The sequence below is a fragment of the Lindgomyces ingoldianus genome (genome assembly GCF_010093535.1).
Source record: "Lindgomyces ingoldianus strain ATCC 200398 unplaced genomic scaffold BDR25scaffold_35, whole genome shotgun sequence".
NCBI lineage: Eukaryota > Fungi > Ascomycota > Dothideomycetes > Pleosporales > Lindgomycetaceae > Lindgomyces > Lindgomyces ingoldianus.
In genome coordinates, this window is record NW_022985196.1 from 526375 (window position 1) to 550767 (window position 24393).

Genomic DNA, 24393 nt, shown 5'->3' on the forward strand with positions numbered 1-24393 from the left:
ACCTAATGCTCTAGATAGCAATGAAGCGCAGGTCCGACACCAAGTGTATTTGTGTCATCATCCAAACCCTTTTGGGTCGTAATATCCTACACTTCGGTCCAAATCAAAGAATAAAGCTGTCTCTGTAGTTGGGCATGCGTCTTCTTCCCTGCGAAACTCTATCTATGTTATGCTATTGTTACCTGATTCTTGTGTCCTAGCTAGTAGACTATTTTCTTGCTTTGGCAGATATTCAACTTCTCGGGCCCCAACACTTGCAGACTCTTAAGATAAATAAATCTAAATATAATATTTAACCCAAATGACAAAAGCGAAATAATAGTATTAAAATTTAATTAAAAAGAGAGTCTACCTACATTAACTAAAGCTCATTCTAGAAAGACATATTAAATCTAGGTATAATTTCAAGAGTACAGTTATTAATATTGAAGTGGTTTATTCATGCTTAACACACTAGTGTTGGGTGGTGAAGTGCTGGGTCCCCTCCCCCACCTCGAGGTTGTATCGGGTCACTTTCATGTGATGTACACACTACATGACTGCTAACCTAATACTATCCTAGTCCTCTTTTTTGTTCTAAACCCCTGGTGTTGAATAGGGCCTTCCACCTGCCCAGCACCTCTTAACCAGAAACACTACTCTCACGTAGTTCCACCACAATATACTACCGTAGCACTACTAGCAAGAGTAATATACTAAAGTTTATAGTAATATAATTCTTCTAATACCACTGCAATGGCTTGGCGCAGCTGGCAATTGCCTGATAACAGTGTTGAATTCGATGAAGAAGAAGAAGAAGAAGAACTGTGTCCTCGCCACGGAACTGGGTTCTATACCGCAACACCTAGCTAGCCTAGTGCCTATTGCAATACAAACGATGTGTACCGCAGTTTACTGCATGTTTCTGTAATCTACTGTAGTTTATTGCAGTTTGCTACAATTTGCTGCAGATTACTACAGTTTGCTGCCAGTTGCTGTGATTTGCTTCGTGCCCTTCCTAATTCTGCCAGCTAATCTCTGGCTGATACCCCTGGTCACCAGCTCATTATAAGTAATTTTGCTATAGGTTAGCAGGGAGCCTAGCTAAAGCACTAAGGGAATAGATAGCAACAGTAGCAGGTCTTGTAGCTCTAGCTCTAGCTCTGCTGTAGGAGCTATAGTAACTAGGGTAGGTTTGAAGTTTGGAAGAGCACCAGAGGCATGGGGAACTGGATTGATTGCTAAAGGAGTGTATCTAGGGGTCTATATATATGCAAAAAAAAAGGGGTAAGTGTTGGCAACATGAGCCTATCGTGCGAACAATGCGTGACCACTTCAAACAGTAGAGCTCTTTAACAGGAGCGCTCAAGCTAGCAGTTAAGCTACTGCTAAAAGCCTCTAGTTATAGGCCACTATTACCTAGGCCCAATTTCTCTGGTGTGAATACTAAGCTGTTCAACTCGGATTCTTATCGCATTATCAGTCATCAGCTTACAATTTCTACAACAATGACTTCGTAGTTGCTGTATTATTAGTCCCAGTAGGGAGACCGAATGTGGCCGTAGCAATAGAAGTTGTCCCCGGAAGCGTCGTATTCCACGAATACGTCGGTCCGACGCACAAAGCGCTCTGGGGCTTCAACAATGCATCGCAACTACCGTCCTTCAACGATGGATTGACTTGGCGGAAGAGATTCGAGGTAATACCGGCCTGGATGCAAATCTTGCTGCAAGCGTCTCCACCTTTCACGACATACCATTTTCCACAATTAAGAGTTGTGCCTGGAGCAACGGTAGCGCCTTCAGGTGGTGGAATGGCCGTCCTCGTGTAACCGTCACCTAATCCTGGGTTTGAAGTCGGAGCTGGCGGTGGAAACGTCCCAGTAAATGTCCCACCTTGGGGAGAGACGCAGATGATCTTTCCGTAAAAGTCCGTCGCTGGCTGGAGGTTGGAACAATCGGATTTTAGCCACGAGTTGAAGGAGCGGACCATACCATGTTCAATGCCGAGTGCTGACTCAATCGATGCGCAAGTGTCTGACTTCGTCACATAGTATGTCTGACAAGTCATCGGTATGCAGAGGTTGGCACCCGGATCAACATCGCGACAGTCAGGTAGGATCGCCTGATTCCCCATGTAAAGCGCCGCCGCGGAAACACTTGTGGAATTAGCAATCGACTCGCAAGTGTCGCCCTTCTTCGTTGTATACCGCTTGCCGGTCACGCAATATGGTGAGGCATCTGGTTGGGTGGCTGTGAGTGGTGGAGGGATATCGGTCGGGCCTTTTAGGCCGCATTGAGCGTAAACATATTCCAGTTCTGTCTTATAAAAGCTGTCATAGATAGAGTACTGAGAGGATTGCATGATACTGAGTCGGCGAACGTTGCAGGTATGGCACAGTTCAGTCTGAGGCATCTTGGTAATGTTGTCAACATTGGTAAATTTGGCGATGATGTCTGAAGGATGGATGAGTGTTTGCTAAGATTTGACAGGTATCGCCTACCATTGCAATACTGCTTCGTCTTGGGATCCTTGACACAGGTCTCGTTGAAGCCTGCCCACATGTACCCTCCAAACTTCATTGGCACCGCATCATTGAGCGTCTTACCGGCGCAACTCTTCGAAACAGAATCAAACCTACAGTTCGAAACACGATTAGCATAGTTGCTATGAACAGGGCTCAGACCTTGCTTCGCGCGACGAATGGCTTGCAACCGCGACCGTCTGCCTCCGTGACACCATAACGATCGAACAAGGTCAACTGATATAAAACACAGTAACCGAATTATGTGTAAATTTATCTTACGTACCAATTCTTGAGCGACCCGGAGCAGTCGCTTGTGCAGACTGTGTCGGTCATGGTGACATTCTCCAACGAGCCGCGATAACTCAGCATCATGAAGGTCTGCACATAGTCCGCGCAGTTGATGTTCGCGGAGAGAGAGTTGATGCAACCCTCGCCAAGGGTAACATCGAGCTTTTGGCTGTCGTATATCACGAAGCCATGCACTATTGCGCTCAGGAGCGAGAGCGCAAGAGTCTGTCGTGAAACCCGCACCATGGTCGTAGACAGCAATGGAAAGTATGTTGAGTTTCAATCGTAGAAGCCCTCTGAGAGACTGCGCGAGTTGGCATTGGTGATAAAGGATAGAGTCCTCGCGGATCTTGACAACGCGCTGTCACCTCAGTGAGCAAGTTATCACGATTAGAAAGATTATTTAGACGGCCTCTACGCTGCTAGAAGTCCGCCGTTGAAAACCGAAAATTTTCACAATTTCATATCTGACGGTCTTTCGGTCTCCAACACTGTGAATTGATTACAGCCAAGTAACTGCAATATGTACCTGCAGGAGTGCCCGAAACATAGTCAGCAACCGCCCGTTCTTTGCGCCTAGCACCTGTTACGCCCCGCATGATTCATATTCCTACCATTTATTACTATTTTACTTTTTCTCAAGACTGCATATAGGCTATTCAATCGCGCGAAGAGTTGTGGTAGCTAATATTATACCTTGGTTCGCCTTCAAGCTCACTTCAAGCTCACCCGTTAGAAATTAAACCCGCACTCTCTATAGTTCAGACATACGTTCTAATCGGTCTTCGCTGGGGCTCTGGTAATATTTTTAATGAGTTGGTGAATACTTGTGTCTATTGGCATCATCAAAAACGCCGTCTATTTGCAATGGGCGAGTATCGCAATAATGAAATTAGAAGGCTGACACAGGGATTTCGCGACCCTTGTGAATCTCTGCAGGTCCTTTGCAGATCCTCGAAGCGGGAGCTATGGCTGTTTTCAAAAAAGAGCATGACCTGAGTCGGGGCTTGTAGATTATTCTCGGGCAGTGCCAGCTTTCGAGGGTTTTACTCCTCGAAGTTTCCCTTGCGATTGTCTTAAGAATCAAGATGATATTGCGCGTTCTGATACTGTGCTTCTTCCTTGCTGGCGGTGCAGTAGCCCAGACATGCAGTTCTTCAAGCCGTTGTGAGAACGGCTGCTGCAATACAAATGGATTTTGCGGCTTTGGTCCCGATTGTAAGTCTTAACTCCTGCTTCATATATAGGCACGCCTTCCAAAAAACGTCTCATCTTGCATCTGAAAAACTCCCTGAAGTCCAGCTTCAATGAGTTGACATTCTGAATTATACACGCGAGTACTCCAAGGGAATATTTCAATGATAAAATTCCTTCAATGTGATCCAGTACTCCTGTTGGTCATGGCAGCTGACTTTCAAAAGATTGCGGCGATAAGTGCATTTCGGATTGTGATAGGAAGTCTGAATGCAATCCCGGATTTGACTCAAAATGGGCTAAGAAGGAAAAATGCCCATTGAATGTTTGCTGTTCAAAGCATGGCTACTGCGGCGTTAGTCATTACGCAGGTTTATAACTTCTTCTACCTAATGTTTCTGTAGACTACCCAAGACTTTTGCGGCAACAAGACAGTATCTCACAAGACTTGCTCGAAGAATAATGGCAACCAGCGCATAATCGGCTACTACGAAGGGTGGGTGTCAAATCGCCCTTGCAATGTTTTCTGGCCAGAGCAGATACCTGTCGGCCTCTACACACACATCAACTTTGCATTTGCAACAATCGATCCAAAAACCTTCAAGGTTGGGCCGTCCGCCCGCGATGATGTCAGCCTCTACAAGCGTATCATGTTGCTGAAACAGAAAGATCCTGATCTTAAAGTGTTCATTGCCATTGGAGGATGGACATTTAATGATCCGGGACCTACAGCAACCACATTTTCTGACTTAGCTGCGTCAATTCCGCGACAGAAGTCGTTCATCGAGTCACTGCTCTCGTTCATGTCCACGTACGGATTCGACGGGGTCGACCTTGACTGGGAATATCCAGCAGCGGATGACCGATCCGGCCGAGAAGTTGATTTCGACAACTTCCCCAAGTTCATGGCACGTTTGAAGTCATCGCTAGATTCCGCTAGTAAGGCTATTTCCATCACTCTCCCGGCTTCCTTTTGGTATCTGCAGCACTTCGATCTGAAAGCACTGGCTAAATCGGTGAGCTGGTTCAATGTCATGTAAGTCGGGCACTTTGTGTCATTTGAGTGATACTGACATTCAACACGTAGGTCATACGACTTGCATGGTACCTGGGACAAGGGCAACAAATGGACAGGCAACTTCCTCAATGCACACACGAATCTCACCGAGATCAAGGATGCTCTCGACCTCATATGGAGGAACGATATAGACCCCGGGCAAGTTGTTATGGGACTTGGCTTTTACGGGCGGGCCTTCTCAGCAACATCTCAGTCATGTCTTGAGCCTGGATGTACCTTCGAATCAGGCGGCGAGAGAGGAAAGTGTAGCAGGGAAGTTGGCATCTTGTTGAATTCTGAAATTGATGATCTGGTAAAGCAGAATAAAGTCAAGCCTAAACACTACAAGAAAGAGGCTGTCAAGGTAGCTACGTGGGGAAATCAATGGGTAGCCTACGATGACGAGGAAACATTCGCGCAGAAGTCCGAGTTTGCACAGACATACTGTCTGGGCGGACTGATGGTTTGGGCAATCAGCCACGACACGAAAGATACCAAGTACAACAAAGCGCTCGCGAAGGTTGCGAATCGTAAGATCACATCCTTGCCAATGACAGACGGATCTGATGAGCCTTATAAGTTCGTCGACTTTCCAAATCCGCAATGCAAATGGACCAACTGCGGCGAAGGATGCCCAAGCGGATGGGTACATATGACGCGAGAAGACTCTGGTAAACGTGGGAAAGAGTACATGTTGGATGAAAGCGCGTGCGCTGGGAGCGGAGTTCATGCCTTTTGCTGCCCGACCAACGACAAACTACCCACATGTGGATGGTACACGCACCACAATGGAAACTGCGATCAGAAGTGTCCTGATGGAACGGTCGAGGTGGGCTCCAACAACATGTACTGCAAGAAGAATTACCAGGCGGCATGCTGTACGACCGGCAGCAAGAGCATGAAGTTATATATGAAATGCGAATGGGGACAGTACCCCATGTGTAACTCGCAGGCAGGGTGCCCGGGTTCCGACTCTTCAAAGAACACTTTGTTAGCTGTTTCATCGGGTGGGACTGGGGGCGGGTCTTGCAATATGTGGAAACTGGGTGCGCCAGGAAGCGGTATATTCGAAGTACAGCAGCGAAAGTTCTGCTGTGATACCAGCGAGAAGAAAGGGACGTGGTCCGACTGCGAATGGTACAATAACTATGGCCTCGGTCCCTCAGGAGCTCCAGAAAAGTTCTGTCGAAGTGGCTGCCCGAACGATAGGGTTCGCGTTGCCATGGATCAATGGTCAACGGACTGTTACGTAGGTGGAGGTGGAGGCGGCAAAGCTCGTTGCTGTATCCCAAGCTACTCTGATACAGTCGAGGTGGAGAACCCAAAACTCGACCAGTATCGCTCTGATATGAAGAGATATCTGGACAATCCAACCTGCAAGAATCCGGGCCCTATATTCGATTCTCGCGCAGTAGGAATGATTAACACCGATCGTTTTATGCGAAACCGAATTCGAAACGGTGAACTAACGGTAAGGAGTGAAGCGGACGGCGTCAACTCCGCTAATGGGCTTTTGCTGTTGTTAGTCACGAAGTCAGCGACAACAGGAATGCTGGAAGCTTTGGAAAAGATTTGGGATGACTCAGTTGGGGATAAGTATCCGAACTTGAAGATATCGGGCCTTCGCAGCTTCATTACTCGCCTTCCCAATTATGGAAGTGAAGGTCCTATACAGATTGTACACAGCATTATCTGCAGTCCACACTATTGGAGCGATCGAGCCGGTAAGAAGAAGCTTGTCTGTATTGATGGTATCTGTACCAAAGACTCGTGTGACGGTGTGGAAGGAAGATCACTGCTCGACAAGAGGATTCTATCTGCAAGAGACTATTCACATACGTTGAATGATGGGCATGGAGGTCAAATTACGATCACCACTACCCTTCCCCGGGTAAGTATGCATGCTCATCAAGTTACCACTGCACTACAACTTACTCGGCAATACATAGCCAGGCTTAGAGGAAGATGCAAAGAATCCGAAGCTGACTCTAACTTTAGTATCAAGGCATATACGACCTAGCTACCACCGATCCCATGAATGACGAGGCTGTGGACTTTGCGGATAGAGACGACTGTGAGAATACTCGCGTAGCGCACTTCTCACTTCCAAGCGCAGAGAGATTCGAGAGTATGCCGATTTTCATCATCTGTTCCATGAAATCAGCTGATACCAGGGACAGTGGAACATACTTTCGATGGTAACTTGATTGGGCGCTTCATGCAGGATGCAGCAGCTGGAAGGTAAAAACAGTTTTCTGTATCCCTATTTACAAGTACCGCAGCCCTCGCCACAGACTCCCTTAGGGACGGTACTTTGTCTCCAAGTGCTTTTCATGATTCCAAACCAACGCAGTATGAGGTGTTTGCTGACATGTTCAAGGCTAAGAAGCGGTTCAACAGCAAGAACCGGGCCGGTCGCGATTTCATTCTTCCGAACGGCTCGTACCATGCCTCTTTTACCTGGGGCACCTACCCTTCCCGGAGGGGCAGACAGCCTTGTGAGGTTGTTTGATAGGGTGATGGCAAGCGTGGGTAACGAATGGAGTACCGCCAACTTCGTCATCGCCCACAAAGACATCAATTATGTCAAGACTTTCGTACGTTTCCCCACTCTTTCTTCGTACGATCATTCGATTGGATCTCAAACCCATCACGTCTCCGCTCAGTCTTGAATCACCCAGAGTCATGTTTGTTAAACACAGTACAGCCCTAATGAGACTAACCATGCGCTAGTTGATGCAAGGGCAAGATCCCATAGCTCGCACTCGGCTGCCAGCACTTTGTTCCAACTACGACGACCCAGGCTACGTTTTGACACGAGTACGAGCTTCAATAGGTCTGATTCATTACCTCAATCATCAAGGCACCCCCAACAGTACGTATCTAATTCCACCCAATCACGTCTTTTCCTCGGTGGTAGTTTAGTGACTCTATTGACGACCTCCGTTATTCCTTTCTTATAAATATGCGGACCTACGTAGCTTAAAGAGCTCCTCTAACATTTCCTTACTCTTAGTAAACCAAAAGCTAACAAATATTATCAACGACATCGGTTCCCAATGGTTCCATGGTCAGCGAACTTACAATCAAGCAAACCCTGCAACTCCTGTAGCCGTTGGCGAATTCTGGCGCGAATGGAGCAAAGACTTCTTCAACACGTTCATCGTTAATCACACAGTGGATTTTGTGAAGGAGTGTATCAGACAGATGAGGTTGTATTGGGGCGTTAGTACGCATGATTTGACGGATGAGGTGCTCGAGATTCTGAGTAGTTTTCAGGATGAGCTTGACAATTTGAACATTGATACTCGGGGTTTCAACTAGGGTTGTATTGATGGATAAATAATGGAGGGATGAAACTTAACAGACACCTTGAAGCCTAAAATCCCATTTGTACCTTTCAAGATATCTCATGAACTTCTGCTATTCATGATCGTTTCTGGGCATAGCAACCAGCAAGATCATTACACGCATATACACAAATTTTGTGGGGTATTAGAAGAAATCTCCTTGCTCGTCCCAGACTTCCATCTCTGCTCCTACAGTAGTCGCTGGTGTGATCTCTGAAAGCCACTTCAACCCCAACATGCTCCATAACTGGGGCACACTCGTTGTCGTCATCTTCATCCACCCAAAGTATCGCTGTCCACCTAGCCTGGCATTCCTAGGAACGTAATCACTTGCAACGTAGTCCACCTCGACACACTTAATCCATGGCTTATACGCCGGTGTTTTTGCCTTGGCTCGGTGCTCTTCGATGACACCCTCATCGACCAGCAGAAAATACCTCCGCTCTCGGTGATTTGCATTCATCGGCTGGCCCCCAATTTCGTCTTTGTATATTCTTCGGATGTGCTCCATGTCGAGACCGTCGAGGGTCTCGGCATCGGACCGTATGTCCAAGCGAAAAAGTGATAATACTTGCTGGGCGACGGGATCGGCTTGGCGCGTCCCATCTGGGCCGGTCACTTGCTCGACTACATCAGCCCGGATGTCATCGAGGAGCGCCTGCCAGTGCCGGCCGGAAGAAGGTCCATAAGCAGTCCGGTAAATGGTGAATCCCCAGGGTCGATAGTACGGGGTGAGGTCGGTGCCTGCAGGTAAAATCTCATCCTCAGGTATGTGCAAGAGACTATCTAGTACGCTGAGAAGGTTTGCCATTGCGTTGGGTGGAAAAATCCTGGGTATATTAGCAATGCATGCTCGCGCGAGTATTTATGGAAAGGGTGGGAAGACTTAGTAACTGTTGAGGAGGAATTCGGCGTGGCCGTCTGACGCAGGGCGAATGGAAAAAGGGCGGAGGTATTGGAAGGAAGAAGATGCAGGAGGAGTGGGTATTAGGAAAGATGAAGACCCAGGGTAATAGAGGGTTCATATAGTGCTTGGAGATCGGCTACAGATGCCAAGAAGAATCCTTGAGCATAGCCTGGCGTTCTCAAGACTTCCCTTTTGGGTCATACACGGAAACGGCGGGTCAGCGGTAATGCGATACATTAACACATGAAATCCCAATACCCTAGGACGTCGAGAACTATTCGCAGAATGAGAATCTCTTTCTTTGTCGCTTCTCTGCTTTTCGTGGCACCTGCCGCCTCGCTGCGGACCAAAGTCGAAAGACAAGATGGTCCAGTAGATCCCGGTACAGCGCCAGACTGCACTTACTTCGATACTGCCCTCGATATCTCATACACTTGCAACTTCTTCGAGAAAAGTTGGAGCATATCGCATACTGATTTCGTCGACTGGGTAAGGGGCACTCTGCTTGCAGGCATCTTGGCTTCCGCACCGCACTTGCTTACCCCTGCATAAATAGAACCCAAGCGTGAAATCTGATTGTAGCGGCCTCAAAATTGGCAATTCTTACTGCGTCGAGGTGAACTATGGTCTACCTCGTCCCACTAGCAAAACAACGAGCTCCTCACCGAGCAAGACGCCAACGCCAACTGCCACCGGTTCACCAAAGCCAAGCCCAACGCAAAAAGGTCTAATTAATACCTGCACGAAGTTCTACAAAGCACTGAAAGATGATAACTGCAATGCGATCGTCGCGACTTATGGAACGTTCACCTTGTCGGACTTCTTGGCGTGGAACCCGGCCGTCGGAAGCGACTGCGGCGGACTATGGATTGATTATTACTACTGCGTTGGAGTACCTGGTAAGCGCAGGGAGACTGGTTTTTCGACATTTGCTCACATGGGTTTGAAGGTACACCAACCGCAAAGCCAACCTCCAAGCCTCCGAGCACGACTCCAACGAAATCCGCCGGACCTTCGCCCACGCAATCAGGCATTGTAGCAAACTGCCAGAAATACTACAAAGCCGTGAGTGGGGACAACTGCCAGAAGGTAGTGGACAAGTATGGAACGTTTAGTCTTGCGGACTTTCTGAAGTGGAATCCTGCCGTAGGCGCTGACTGCGGCGGGCTCTGGTTGGATTATTACTACTGTGTTGGTATGTCTGTGTTCTCCAATTGCTCTTCATCAATTGCTGACCAAAGTTTAACTGCAGCTGTTCCAGGAACACCAACAGTTAAACCTTCGTCCACAAGCTTAAAGCCAACGCCTACATGCAATCCAACGGCACCGACACCTACCCAGCCGGGTGCGGTTTGCGGGTGCAAAAAATGGCACAAAGTCGCTGATGGGAATACGTGCGATGAGATCATCAAACAGTATGGCATTACTAAAGCGAATTTCAATCGATGGAATCCGAACGTAGGGAGCGATTGTAAGACGTTGTGGTTAGGGTATTATGTTTGCGTGAGTGCATAGAAGACCCAAGAGATAGCGTAATATAGCATCTATTATATGCAAAAATTCGGGCATTTCTTAGCGTTCCTTAGGCTTTATTTTCCTTACTAAAATTATGTAAGATAACTAAATATTAATATAATTTCTAGTTAATAAAATAAGCTTATAACTAGAAGCTTTATAATGTTTTTTTTATTTTTAAACTAAAACTAGTCTAATTTAGCTAGGTATCCTAGCTCTAGGTATTCCTTTATAATGCTAGCAGTGTATCTCTATACTAACACTATATGTGCGCGCTTACTTTAATAATAACTATATAAATTTAAAAAAGTATAACATATGTAAGTTTTTTATTTAATAGTAATTAATTTAATGTTCTTTAAGATAAGTTAGATTTGCTAAGATGCTAAGGGATTTTAAGTTACTTAATAGTGTAGGTTACTTAATAGTAGTGTATGTTATAAGACTAGCTAACATATCCTACTACTAAGCTAGCTAACTTAAAACAGTGTTTATTTTACTATACAATTAAGGATGATATAGTACAATCTATAGTCATGCAGCAGAATTAGGTTTTATAGTGAATTAATAAAATTTAACCCATTTTAAGCGACATTTAATCGACATGTAATCAACTCTTAATGCCAAGCTGTGAATTTATTAACCCCCCTCCGACCCGCGCCAGGGAAGATTTGACAGAAAACTCTATATAAGATTCCCTGACAGCTGTTAAAACGACTAGCCTACCGTACCCCTATTAAGCACCTGCAGGTGGACCAACTGCCACCTGTTGATTCCGAACACTACCCATTTAGGGCTCAGCAGCAACAGTAAGCTAACATAAAGGCTACCTTTAATACTGAACTCTGCTATTATCATTATTAGCTCGGGCGTGCGATTTCAAGAGGCCTGACTCATCCTGTTTTGCCTTAGTTCTCGTTCTCGTTCTCGTTCTCGTTACTAGGTCTAAGCCACGCAGCTATCACACGTCCCCATACAAATGTGTCTCACATACCTCACAGGCAATGACACAAATCACCCCTTTATACCACAGCCTGTAATATAGAAATAAAAAAAATGATAACCTTAGCCTCGTTCTATGACGACTGCTGTCAGTGTTGCATTCGTTTCGGGTTCCCCTTTTGTTAATTGTAGCGAGATTCAAACGATACTTTACCTTTTAAATTCAACATGTTCACCTTCTCGAGAACTCTCATCGCTACCCCATTCTAGACATCTTCTTCACCCCATATATCATTACTATTCTAATCTGGATACCATCCGCACAACCTATTGAGTGTCATTTAATCCCCCTACGACTGCCGCTCATTGAAACTACCGATTCCATTCCACGCCAATCGAATCTGGAAGCCTCGCTCCACCATGGCAGAAGGCGAACAATACTATTCTTACATCCCCTCTGTTGCAGGTGGGGTAATCGGAGTTATCGTCTTCATCATCCTTCTCGTCGTCCACGTCTTTCGTCTTTACAAAACACGAACGTGGTTCTGCATCCCGTTCATCCTTGGAGCAATATGTATGTTAATATTTCCGCCGTTTCTCTCTTCTCATAAGACTCCTCGTCTCGCTCTCTACCTAAGTCAATATCTTACGTGGCTCATAGTCGAAGTGATCGGCTACGCAGCCCGCGCCTATGGAAACAGCCACCCCTACGCACAAAGCCCCTTCCTCATCCAGGCCATTCTCATCCTCCTCGCACCGATTCTATTTGCTGCCTCAATATACATGTTCCTAAGCCGCATCATCTTCGCTACAGGCTACGCGTCCTATTCCATGATGCGACCCAAATGGCTGACAATTACCTTCGTCGGCAGCGATATCTTCTGTTTCTTTGTACAGATGGTGGGTGCGGCAATGCTTTCTACTGCGACCACAAAAAAGAAGTTAGACCTGGCAAACACCATCGTTCTAGTAGGACTTGCTACACAGATTGTGATCTTTGGCTGGTTCATGATTGTGGGATTGGTGTTCCATTTACGCATTCGGAAGAGGCATGACCGGAAAATGGTGCTGCGTGAGTGGAACTGGGAGAGGTATTTGATTATGCTTTATATGGCTAGTATCATCATTACACTCAGGAATCTGTTTCGTGTTATTGAGTATGCTCTAGGTGGTAAGTTTCCCTCTCCTGAAAGGGCAGACGAAAAGGGAGAGTGAACACTGACTTGCTAACTTGTCAACACAAGATGATGGATATCTTCTTAGCACTGAGTGGCCTATCTACGTGTTTGATGCCATACCTATGGCCATCGTGCTAGGAGTCTGTAGTATGTGGTATGTAGGAAAGCTTGATTTTGCTTCGAATAGGCAAGAAGATGTTGAAATGATGGTTGGACGTAGAGAAGAGAGTACGTCTCAATCTTGATAAGATGCCTAGTCTCACACTTCTAGGCAATATTTGACTCAATAGAGCGGGAGATATTCTGGAGTTGGATGGTTTGCAAGGGATAGACAGTTCCTTCTCCACATGAACACTGGCTTTCTTTCGGTTCTCACAACGTCTGCCAACCTTTATGGCGTTACATATCCTATTTCCCTTATTTCTTGTAGCGCTTTAGACTGTCAGTACAGGTGGGTAGAATGATATCAGCTATATCTTACAGTACTTCCTGCCAAGACGAAGAGCAGAAAAGGCAACGCAAGGGCGGCATTATTGCCTTCGGGTAGAAAGCAATGCATTAATACATTTCTACTTTGAAAACACAGAGTGTGGGCATGTCGGTTGCTACGATACAGGAGGATACTTCTCTAGCGAGGAGCTCACAAGTGTCTGGCCAGAGTGAGCCAGCCACCCTCCCTGCTAGCAGGCCAATTGCAGAAAAAGAGATGGAATGAGCGGCTCCTGACAGAATTTAACTGTGTTCCACGGGTGTGAATCTCACCCTTGTGCTCGAGTAAGAAGATGTTGTCAGCACATCTACAAAGTTCTTAATATGTCTGAAATTTCTCACTCCTTCCACGTAGCCTCAATGAGGCTCAACGAACTCCCAGGAACTCTTCTAATGCCTTCCAAAGTAAAATTTGCATCTGCGTCCAAGAACAACTTCTGCCAATCTTTTTCGGTACGTACGCAACCATTGCAGCAACCCAACATTACCATATCTAGGTACCTTAGCCTTGTTAATATCCATTTGAGGCTAACTAGTAGGGATAGCCATGCACTCACATTCCGCCTTTTTGGCTTGGTTTGTCATTCGGGACATCTGGGAGAACATGTTCATAAAGCAAAACCTTAGCTCTAGGTTTCATCGCCGGTGTAAGACTCCGCAAGATCTGTAGGCAATATTTGTCGCTCCAGTTGTGCATGATCCACCTGAAGAAGTATATATCCGCATGCTTTACAACCTGATCCTGGAAGAAATCGTGGGTCATAAACTCCACTCTGGATTTCAAGATTGGCGGAAGTGACGACCTCCCAACCTCCACAGCCTGTGCCAAGTCCTGAACGATGAAGCGTATCTTTGAAGTTGCATCTGCAATCTTAGCAGTCACAACGCCATGGCCCCCTCCCACATCCACCATGAGAACATTGTCCCGATCATAATCCTTCCACGGAAACGCTTCGAGAACGTGTTTGAGGTCGGTGTGATCACCTCGTGTGAAGTATTTCATGCCAGCACCAAATCGACGAGCTCGTTCCGGATTCTTAGCTAAAAACTGGTACAGAGGTAGGTTGGTGTCATGAGCAATGTTATAGGCCGTCTCATTTGGCTCAACTGATTTAGGGTATTTGTTGATTGCCGCCAAGAGTTCATGAGAAGCAGGCATCATTTCCTCAAGAGTCATTCCAAGAGCATCGAAAGCATCCGAATCCGAAAGTAGAAGTCGAGACATGGGAGTATGAGCCACGTATCCTGGTTTCGGCTCAGTGAACAGGCGATTCGTCATAGCATAATGGAACAATCGGCGCAACACAGCCTCATTGACTCCACATGACTCTGCTATGCTGCTGTACGATGCACATTCGGTAACTGGTATATACTGGGGAAGCCTCAATGCATAAATAATGTGAAGAGAGGTGGTATTGGCATACTGCATGGTTGTCAACTACGTCTTTCAAAGGGTTGTGTAATCTCCGTACACTAAATAGGAGGTCTTCGAGGCACGATTCAGTACTCTGCACTTGGGTTTTCAAGTCTTGGATGGCATCAATGAGGTCCAGACGACTTTGTCCTAACTCTTTTGGCAAGGTTTGAAGCCACTCCTTCGATTCTGTTCTGCCGTCTGAACCGCAGGATTCTTTGTGCTGCTCAAGCTGATCGGCGATCGCGCTGATCATTTGTGCCAACTTGCGAAGCGAAGACATCTCGGGGTGTAATTTGGGAGAGAATCTCCCTTTCACGCGATAGACTATCTCAGGTGTCGCAGGACGGAATGTGACACTCCGGCAAAATATGGACAGTTACACCACACCATGCAGACTCTGATCTCGCTTAGAGCGAAACTAAGCGATAGGACGCAGCGTTCTGCCTTGCAAATGAGAGTCTTAGAGGTTAGTATAGGGTGTGTCAGTCCTTACACCATCTTTCAATACACTCATTTGGCTCCCACCAGGGTGAGCTCGCCTATCCTCAAGCCTATCTACCTTTGCGAGAGAAGTCTGAGAGAATACATTTGTGAAATGAAGATTATTAATTCCCGGAAGATAAAAGAGTGCTATAAATGCAAAGGAATCAGGCAAAAGTGCTCTGCTGAAGGGACACTAGTACAGGGGGATTTCGGCGAATCTAGCAAAGAATTTGTTGCGCTTGCTTTCGTTTCCGTTAACAAATGCCACCTTAGCCAAAAATAATATTTTAAATAACATTTTACCAGCCCATTTCTAGCCTTAATTCTCAACTTAAAAGTGAAAAGAAAGTGTGGCGGCGCGTAGCGCCTAGGTAAGAGGTATATCTTCAAACTGCGGAGCAGCTCCTTTCCTCCTTATGTTTAATCTGGTTAGGTTACATCACCTGTTGCTTGTTGCTTGAGCATTCCGATCTTAGCAGAAAGACTAAGAAATATAAGAAGAGAAGCCCTTTTTTAAATAGTATACAGAGCAGCATATTTTGTTACTGTTAAATGGGCTCCGACAGCTAGCTGCTTATGGTATAAGCACTTAAGTAGCAAGAGTAAGAGTAGTGTACAGTGTGCACAGCGTATAAGGTAGGTAAGGTAAGGGCAACATGTTTCTAGTTCTATTACTCTTATCTTTCCTTTATACAGAGAAAAAGGGGGATATTTAAATGTTTATGTATAAAAGTTTACGCATAAGCATTATATAATATAGATATATAATCTTACTTATACATAATTATTTATATCTAGGCTGCAACACTACTGCTGCGTACAGACACTAGTAACTTTTCTTTTTGTCTAAAAAGTTACCTTTTATATGTGTTACCTTTTTTCTATTTATATAAGTCTATCTAATTACATTTTACTTTTACTTTACCTTATTTATTAGAACTTGCTTTAGTAATGCTGTACATTAAAATAAGCTAGTTACACTATATAAATAGCTTTATAAATAGTGTAAAGTGTTTTAAGCTATTATTATCTAGCCTTTATATACTTACTTTATAAGTAATTTAGTAGTGTATAAACTATTTTATGTAAAGTTTTATGCTAAAATAGTGTAGAATTTTTGCGTAGGCAGGTGTGTAAGGAGGTGTATATAATAAGGTCTTTTTTTTTTTTTACTTTCTCTTCTTTATTCTTTACTTTTTAAGCCTTACTGTACTATTTCTTAGCTCTTTTTTTTTTTTATACAGTGCTAATAGTAACAGATACTCCTGCCTGCACACACACACACACGCACACACAGAGAGAGAGAGAGAGAGATGTCTCTCTAGCCTTCCTCCTCTACCTTTAGCGCTGTTAGTGTGGGCGTCTTTAACGTCCTTATGCAGTCTAGCAGCCTAGGGCGCATTTGTGTTACTCTTCTAACTAGTTCTACTACTAATTAGTAGTTTATTTAGTGTCTTAGCATAAATATATAAATTTTTTAGCTTTTTTACTTTTTTTTTTATAAAATACTAATTATAAATAGGCTAAAAAGCAGCATATAGCAGCTTTACTATTTTATAATATTAATGTTGTTTTACTTACTAGCACTAATTTATAGCTGTAAGTAGCAAAAGTTATATATTATAAAAAGTACTTTTATGTAGTTTTAGTTTAAAGTTATAGTTAAGTTTTAGTAACTTTATATACTTATTATTATAGTAGCACTACTAGTGCTTTTTTTTTTATTAAGTGTTATATGTTAGCTAACTTTTAGGCTAATGCCTACACCTTATGCGTATAGTAGAGCTGTAGTCTGCATTATAACTACTATATATAAAAGGTAGTAGCTTTTTTTTTTTATATACTAGATAAATAAACTATTTTTTTATATATATTTTTCTTTTCTAATCTTATAATAAAAAAAATAAGTGTGTATAATAAAAAAAAATAAAAAAAATAGGCCTTATATAAAAGTGTTATTAGTCTAGTTAGTCTAAAGCATCTTTACACATAAGATCTAGCTAGTCTATAGATGCTTCTATCTAGACAGAGAGGTAGTTAGTTAGAACTAATAATTAAAAAGCTTAGTTTAGTGTTTTCTTTATACATGCATCTACTAAGTTATTTTTACTATTAATTTACTTTATTTTAGTAATTTTTTTTTTATATAATTTATAGAGTAACATAATGTTAATTATAAGTTACTTTTTACTAGTAATGCTTAGCTTAATAAAGTAATTATATAAAAACTTTAAATTTATATAAATTACTACTAAAATTAGTAGTAGTTTAAGTATTTATATAATTTACTATAAAGTTATACTAAAAGTAATTATATTATTAAACTTTTTAACTATTCTATATAGTTTACTAGTAAAGACACTTTTAGTTACTTTTTTACACTTAGTAGAATTCTAGTATATAATGTTGCCTAGTATTTTAAAGTAGTTACTTTACTCTATATAGTTTTTATTACTTAATATAATTAAAAATTTTAGCTATAAGCTAAAGTTTTTATTATTAGTAAATAATTTATTTATAAAGATAAACAGCTTTATATAATTAAGCTATAATAGTAAAAAAGTAAGACTATGCTTACTATTATCTATCTACTATTAGATTTATGTGTTAAGTGTGTTAATATTATTATATAAAAAGTTTATAGTTTATACAGTAATAAATAGGTTAAATGCTACCTTTAGTTAACATATAAATGTAATATATACTTTTTTTGCATATTACTTAATTGTCACAGTATCCTCCCTAGATCCTAGACATAACTGTATTAGACATGTACTAGAGTATTATTAGTGCATGTCTAACATAAACATAACACAACACAGACATAAACTTAAGCATAAACTGCCTTAACACTAACTAAACCTAGAATAGGCTTAATTTATACTTAAAGTGCTTAGACTTCTAAGCTAAGTATTTAATTACTAATTTTTTTTTAAACCTTTTTATTTCTTACATAACATCTTATACTTACTATAATACCTTATATAGTAATTAAACTAGACCTCTGTAAAGCTTTATAACTTTACTTATACATAATTATAACATTATGTTATGTTAAAACTTTAGCTAAAAATAGCCTCTAAATTTAATCTAATAAGCTTAGTACTTACATAACTCTAAGCTATTAAAGTAAGCTAAAAAGCCTTCTAAAAAGCACTTACTTTATAAAAAAGCTGCTATGTTGTAAACTTAAAAGCTTTTTAAAAGAACTTTAAAGAACAGCTTTATGTTGTTAAGTAGTCTGTTTCTACCTTAACTTTTGTTATAGTAGTAAGAACTAAGAACTTACTAGCCTTAAAGCTTACCTAAAAGTCTAAAAATAGCTTAACTCTCTCCTATCTAATGCTGCTTATAACCTGTAACTTTTCTAACTTAGTAATAAAATCTAACTAACTCTCTAATTCCCTACTGTTTAATAGAAAATAAAAAGACTTACTTTCCTTTCTATGTAAGCTCTAATATAAACTTAAAGGAAATGTAAACTAATTCCCCTCTAAACACTTTTAGTTACTATATGCTTACTTTTAACTTAACTGTAATATAACAGCTTTAATTAACTTACTAATAAATAAAGATATTATTAACTTAAATTAATTTATAGTGTTTCTATAAGTAACTTATAGAGACTTAAATAAAGAGTTAATAGCTTTAAGTTACCTAAACACTTTATAATAAAGAAAGAAAAGCTTTACCTTACACTTTACTAAGTTCTACTAACTTACATCTAATATAGGCTTAAATAAAATAGGTTTAATTATAGCCTTATATAACTCCCTCTTAACTAAACTGTAACGCGCTATAGTAAGAGAACCCCTTCTAAACAACCTTAACGCGTATGTAAACTTAATTACTACCTATAATAATAACATAAGGTTCCTCCCTATATAAGCTCTAATACACCTCTAAACTAGCGCAGTTGCAAATAAGGACTCTAATGTAATAAAAATTAATTTAAATTATGCTTTAGTGTTACAATCCTTGCTTTAGAAAGCACTTAGGTCTTCTAGTATTCCTAGGGGGGAAGTAGGACAGATAGTAGGGGCTAATCTAGTAGGGTGTACAGTCCTACGTACAGGCTATTAGGCTAATAGAGGTTTATTTAGAGTGACTAGATTATAGTTTACCCTATGTGCAGCAGTAGGGAGGCTAGGGTCAAACAGTCCTTTTAGACAGGGTTAGAGGTATATATAGTGCAAGATATATAAATAGTATTATAGCTCTTTAAAAAGCTAAATGCTACTTAGTCTATGTAAAGAATAAACTAAACATTAAACACACCTTCTAAAAGTTATTTAATGTAGGAACTATATACATGTGCTAGGGATGCTAAGGGGAGTTAGCAGAAGTTTATAGGAGCCTGCTAAGAGGGGCTCCTATAAGCTCCCTTAGGCTCCCTAAACTCACAGCCTGTCCTCTTATTAGACAGTACATTCTTCTATAATCTTAGGCAGCTGTGCTGCCTCTGCATCCTCTAATTAGTCTATAAGCAAGCCCTGCCCTAACCTAGCTAGATTGTAGAGCACTGCTAGTGGGGTTACACTAGTCTAACTGTAGACTGTAACACGCTGCCCCCTCTCCCTAGCAGCGTCCTTACCGCTCTGCTTACATAACTGTGTTAGTAAAAGTTTATTTATAAAGTAAGCGCTTACTTACTAAAAGGCATCTTTAACATTTATTTATTTTATACTAAATAGCTTATTAGTCTTATTTCTTCTGCTATCTTTATGTTACTTATTATTTTAATCCTTTTTACTAAATAAAAATAAGGCCCTATAGTGCTTACTAATTCTTAGAGTTGTCTTATGTATTAACTTTATTTTTAGATAAGTGTGTTAAATATATAAAAAAGCATAGTAAATGCAACACTTTTATTTTTAATGCTGTGTAAAATTATTTAAAGAAGAAAAAAAAAACACTTTTTTAAAAGGCTAAGGCCTTATAAGCCTAAGACTATATGTTATAAAATAAGTAATAGGCTTAAGTCTAAAAACAGCTCTGCTTGCAAAAGAAAATGTTAGGGGCAATAAATAGAAAGTGTTTTAGATAAGATTATATCTAAAAATTACTAGATTTACTAGAAGCTTATTGCACAAAGTACTTAGAGGGGGACCTATCCTTTTTAGATAAGATAGAAGCTCTTAAGGCTAAAGCAGAGAGCTGTTCTCCTTCTTAACTATTATTAGCTAAGACTTGTCTTTAAAGGCTGCTACTATCTAGTAATAATGTAGCTATTTCTTTTAATATAAGTGCTTTATTGCCTAGCTAGTTTCTTTTAGATAAGCCTAGAGGTACTCTTATACTAATAGCTGCGCGTTTCTTAAATTCTTAGCTAGTTTCTATGTGTTTTTACTAGTAAACTACCTTTTTTATTTTACTAAAAATTTCTTTTAGTTTTTTTAGTTACTAATAATGCGCTTAACTTTATATTTTATTTCTTTATCTTCCTATTCTTGCATAGATAAAGGAATTCCTTTAGGTGCTTTTTCTAGTCTAGAGATATAAAACCACAGGTGTATCTTTATATGTAGGGGAAGCTTAAGCTTACAGTTGTCCTACTAGGTTTAAAAAACTTTATATAGTCTTATTCTTCTTTCTACTAGCTTCTTAGAGGGTCTAGGTATTTTTAGGTTTTTAGTGTTAAAATACACATAATCTCTAAAGTAAATTTCTAGTCCTAGTTATTATAATTTATTTACATATTTTTCTATTATTTCTTTACTAGACTTAGCTTTTATAGCTAATTTTTTATGTATCTAGCGTAGGTCTGTTAGCTAATCTATTAACTCTTATAAGTTTATAAGTTAATTTCTATGCAACGCAAAGTATAAGTTATATCTAAAATTAGCTTTATATAGTGTTTTCTTTATTATAGCTAATTTTACATTATTAATAGCTAGTTGCGCTATTAGAAGCTATTCTGCCTAATTATTTTAAGTGTAAGAGATATACTTTTTTAAGTATTTTTCTACTTCTACATTTACCCTTTTAGTCTGTCTATTTATTTGTAGGTAGTAAGCTATTAATAGCTTATATGCTATACTAAGGTGCTGCATTACTACTTTCTAAAAACTACTAGTAAATAGCTTATCTTAGTTAAAGATAATAATCTTAAGGCATTTATGTACTAATATTATGTTTTATTTTAGTTTATAAATAAATTCTTTAGTAGTTATTGTTTTCTTTAAGGGCTAAGTGTATAAGTACTTAGTAGTCTTATTTAGGGCTACTGTGATTATGTTGCACATCCTGTCTATCCCTAGTTCTTTAGATAAGGGTAATCTTATAATAAAGTCTATTATAATTATTATCTATAGTAACTTTAGTGCTTTAATTAGTTAAAGGTAACTATAGGCTTTATGCCTTTATAAGTTATTTTTATTATAGGTATTACATTCTCTAAGCACCTCTGTGCATAATTGTTTTATTTTTAGTATTTATTATAGTATAGCAGCCCTTAGCTTTTTCTAAAGGGTGCTTATTCCTAGATGTCTAAACATTAAAAATTTATAATATTTTTAAATTAAGTTTTTTTATTCTTACTTACTAGCTGTAAGCATGTAAAATTTTTTTATAAGTTAAGGCCTATTATAAATCTATCTTTTATTAGTCTTTTTAAAAAGTGTAAACTTCTTAGTTCTTTCCTTTTCTTTATTAAAGTAGTCTAGTCTTTAGCTAAGGGCGTTAGCCTACTAGTTCTGTGTTCCTAGGACATGCTTAATAATGCAGTTAAATTAGGCAAGCTCTATTACCTATTTTATATGCATTAGCAAGAGTTTCTTTACTGTTAGAAATGTAACTAAATTTACATAGTTTATTATAATAAAGAATAGCTTTACTATTCTATGTAGTTCTGTAGCCTATACTCTTACAGCGTTTAATATTGCTTTTAGTTCTTTATTAAGTATACTGTAGCTTACTTTAGGTCCTAAGAACTTAGCAGAATAGTACGCAACTAGGTGCTATTTTCTGTCTTCCTGTTTTTAGTATAACGCAGCTCTACTAGCTCCTAGAGATGCGTCTATGTAGATCTTTATATCTAATTATAGGTTATACATTCTTAGTACTAGTTTCTCTGTTATAGCTTGTTTTAGTGTTATAAATGCTTTATTTATTTCTAGAGTTTAAATAAACTTTACTATTACCTGTTCCTTAGTTATAGCATTTATTAATAGTATAGTAATTTTTAAATAGTCCCTAATTATTTATCTAATATAGCCTAATAGTCCCTAATTATTTATCTAATATAGCCTAATAGTCCTAGAAATTCTTTTACTTCCTTAACTATTATAAGTTCTAGCTATTTAAGTACCTTTTATACCTTAGCTAAGTTAATTTTTATTTCTTTTTTATTAATTATAAATCTTAGGTATTTTATTTCTATAATGTAGAATTTGCATTTAAAGAGCTATAAGTAGAGTCTATACTTCCTAAGCTGTTCTAGAACTTTTTGTACCTTCTGCACATAGTCTTCTAGGGTGTCTTTTAAATAGATAAGGACATTATCTAGGTACACTAGAGTAAAAACATTAAAGTATAAGTTAAGAGCTGTATTAATAATTTACTAGAACATTACTAAGGCATTTATTAGGCTAAATAGCATTACTAGTAGTTTATAAAGTCCCTACAGAGTCCTAAACGCTATAAGCTACTTATCTCTTTTCTATATTCTTATCCTGTTAAATCTGTCTTATACATTAAACTTTATAAAGTACTAGGTTCCTTTTAATTAGTTTATAATATTTTATATAATTAGTAAAGGGAACTAGTCTTAAATTATATTATTATTTAAAGTTCTATAGTCCTAACAAACTTAGATTTTTTTTTTCTTTTTTGTAAAAACTATAGCTAAGGCTACTAAGCTATAGCTTTCTTAGATATAGCTTTATACTAACATCCTATTAACATATTTTTACAAGGCCTTCTTTTATACTCTAGTTAAAGGGTAAAGCTTATGCGTCTTTAGGTTATAACGTACTTCATGGGCAAGTCGCTCACACACCTAAGTTGCTTACTTTTGCTAAGACCCCACCACACTACTCTTCCTACACTAATGCATTCCTAACAACACTACTTAAACGCGTTAAAGGAACATTAGATGCAGCTTACGCTCTAGGCTCTTAAACAAGACGCAACACTCTCTAACTAACACGCTACAGCTATCTATAGGGTCTCTTAAAAGACAATAAGCAACTAACGCGCTAGACAACCTTTCTAAGCTAATTGTACAGCTAACTTACAAAAGCTAGATAATAACAAAGAGCAGGTAATTATTTAGCACATACTTAAGCTAGATGCGCAAGGATTTCCCCCCTAGCTAGCAGCTATAGCTAATATAGCTAATTCTTTGCGCACTAAGCGCAATATAGGCTATGTTAGCATAAACTAGCCTAATATATTTGTTAAGCGTTACTTAAAGCTTAAAGTAAAGTTTAAGCGTAAGTACAACTATAAAAAAGCCTTTTATAAGGATCCTGTAGTAATTTAAGGCTAGTTTAACCTTATAGAGAATATTAAAGCTAAGTATAGCATCTAGGATAATAACATATATAACTTTAACAAGATAGGGTTTATAATAGGCTAGATATCTACTAGAGCAGTTGTTATAGGTTTAGAGAGACAAGGACAGCTAAAAGCAGTCTAGCTAGGTAACTAGGAGTAGACAACAGCTATCTAGGGCATTAATGCTAAAGGGTAGGCTATTCTGCCCTTTATTATTTTCTAGGGTAGCAACTACTTTTTAAACTAGTATAAGAAGGAAAATCTACTTTAGGATTAAGTTATTGCAATCTCTAAGCGCAGCTAGACTACTAATTAGCTTAGTCTAGACTAGTTAAAGCACTTTAACATGCATATAAAGAAGTGTACTGTTAGCAGCTACTATCTGCTAGTTATTAACAGCTATAAGAGCTATAACTTACTTTATTTCTAGTAATACTGTAAGGATAATAAGATTATTACTATCTACATGCCTTCTTACTTATTGCACCTTCTATAGCTACTTAATGTAGGTTGTTTTACTCCTTTAAAAAAGGCGTATAGGCGCTAAGCTAAAAACCTTATGCGCAAC

At 39.9% G+C, this 24393-nt stretch overlaps 6 protein-coding genes across 6 annotated transcripts; 3 read left to right on the top strand and 3 right to left on the bottom strand.

Moving 5' to 3' along the window:
* Positions 1-1479: 1479 nt before the first annotated feature.
* Positions 1480-3040, bottom strand: BDR25DRAFT_237808 (uncharacterized protein; the record flags this gene model as incomplete). The annotated part of the gene is made up of 3 exons (XM_033685612.1): positions 1480-2435; positions 2483-2616; positions 2790-3040. The coding sequence occupies 3 exons, from the start codon at positions 3038-3040 to the stop codon at positions 1480-1482; spliced, it is 1341 nt and encodes a 446-aa protein (XP_033542981.1).
* An 842-nt stretch (positions 3041-3882) lies between these two features.
* BDR25DRAFT_317936 (glycoside hydrolase) lies at positions 3883-8031 on the top strand (the record flags this gene model as incomplete). The annotated part of the gene is made up of 9 exons (XM_033691709.1): positions 3883-4012; positions 4216-4343; positions 4393-5024; positions 5076-6936; positions 7044-7173; positions 7226-7286; positions 7426-7642; positions 7779-7920; positions 8027-8031. The coding sequence occupies 9 exons, from the start codon at positions 3883-3885 to the stop codon at positions 8029-8031; spliced, it is 3306 nt and encodes a 1101-aa protein (XP_033542982.1).
* Positions 8032-8540: 509 nt separating this feature from the next.
* BDR25DRAFT_294247 (uncharacterized protein) lies at positions 8541-9361 on the bottom strand (the record flags this gene model as incomplete). Its single annotated transcript, XM_033688767.1, has 2 exons — positions 9282-9361; positions 8541-9225 (listed from the first exon to the last, which is right to left on the bottom strand). The coding sequence occupies exon 2, from the start codon at positions 9204-9206 to the stop codon at positions 8541-8543; it is 666 nt and encodes a 221-aa protein (XP_033542983.1). The 5' UTR covers positions 9207-9225; positions 9282-9361.
* Positions 9362-9581: 220 nt separating this feature from the next.
* On the top strand, positions 9582-10817 carry BDR25DRAFT_377868 (uncharacterized protein; the record flags this gene model as incomplete). Its single annotated transcript, XM_033697517.1, has 4 exons — positions 9582-9791; positions 9859-10201; positions 10252-10497; positions 10555-10817. Exons 1-4 carry the CDS (start codon positions 9588-9590, stop codon positions 10815-10817), a joined length of 1056 nt encoding a protein of 351 aa, XP_033542984.1. The 5' UTR covers positions 9582-9587.
* Positions 10818-12179: 1362 nt separating this feature from the next.
* BDR25DRAFT_238070 (RTA1-domain-containing protein) lies at positions 12180-13182 on the top strand (the record flags this gene model as incomplete). The annotated part of the gene is made up of 3 exons (XM_033685627.1): positions 12180-12333; positions 12421-12930; positions 13004-13182. The coding sequence occupies 3 exons, from the start codon at positions 12180-12182 to the stop codon at positions 13180-13182; spliced, it is 843 nt and encodes a 280-aa protein (XP_033542985.1).
* Positions 13183-13764: 582 nt separating this feature from the next.
* On the bottom strand, positions 13765-15123 carry BDR25DRAFT_238066 (putative O-methyltransferase; the record flags this gene model as incomplete). Its single annotated transcript, XM_033685626.1, has 3 exons — positions 13765-13927; positions 13984-14849; positions 14899-15123. 3 exons carry the CDS (start codon positions 15121-15123, stop codon positions 13765-13767), a joined length of 1254 nt encoding a protein of 417 aa, XP_033542986.1.
* Positions 15124-24393: the final 9270 nt, after the last annotated feature.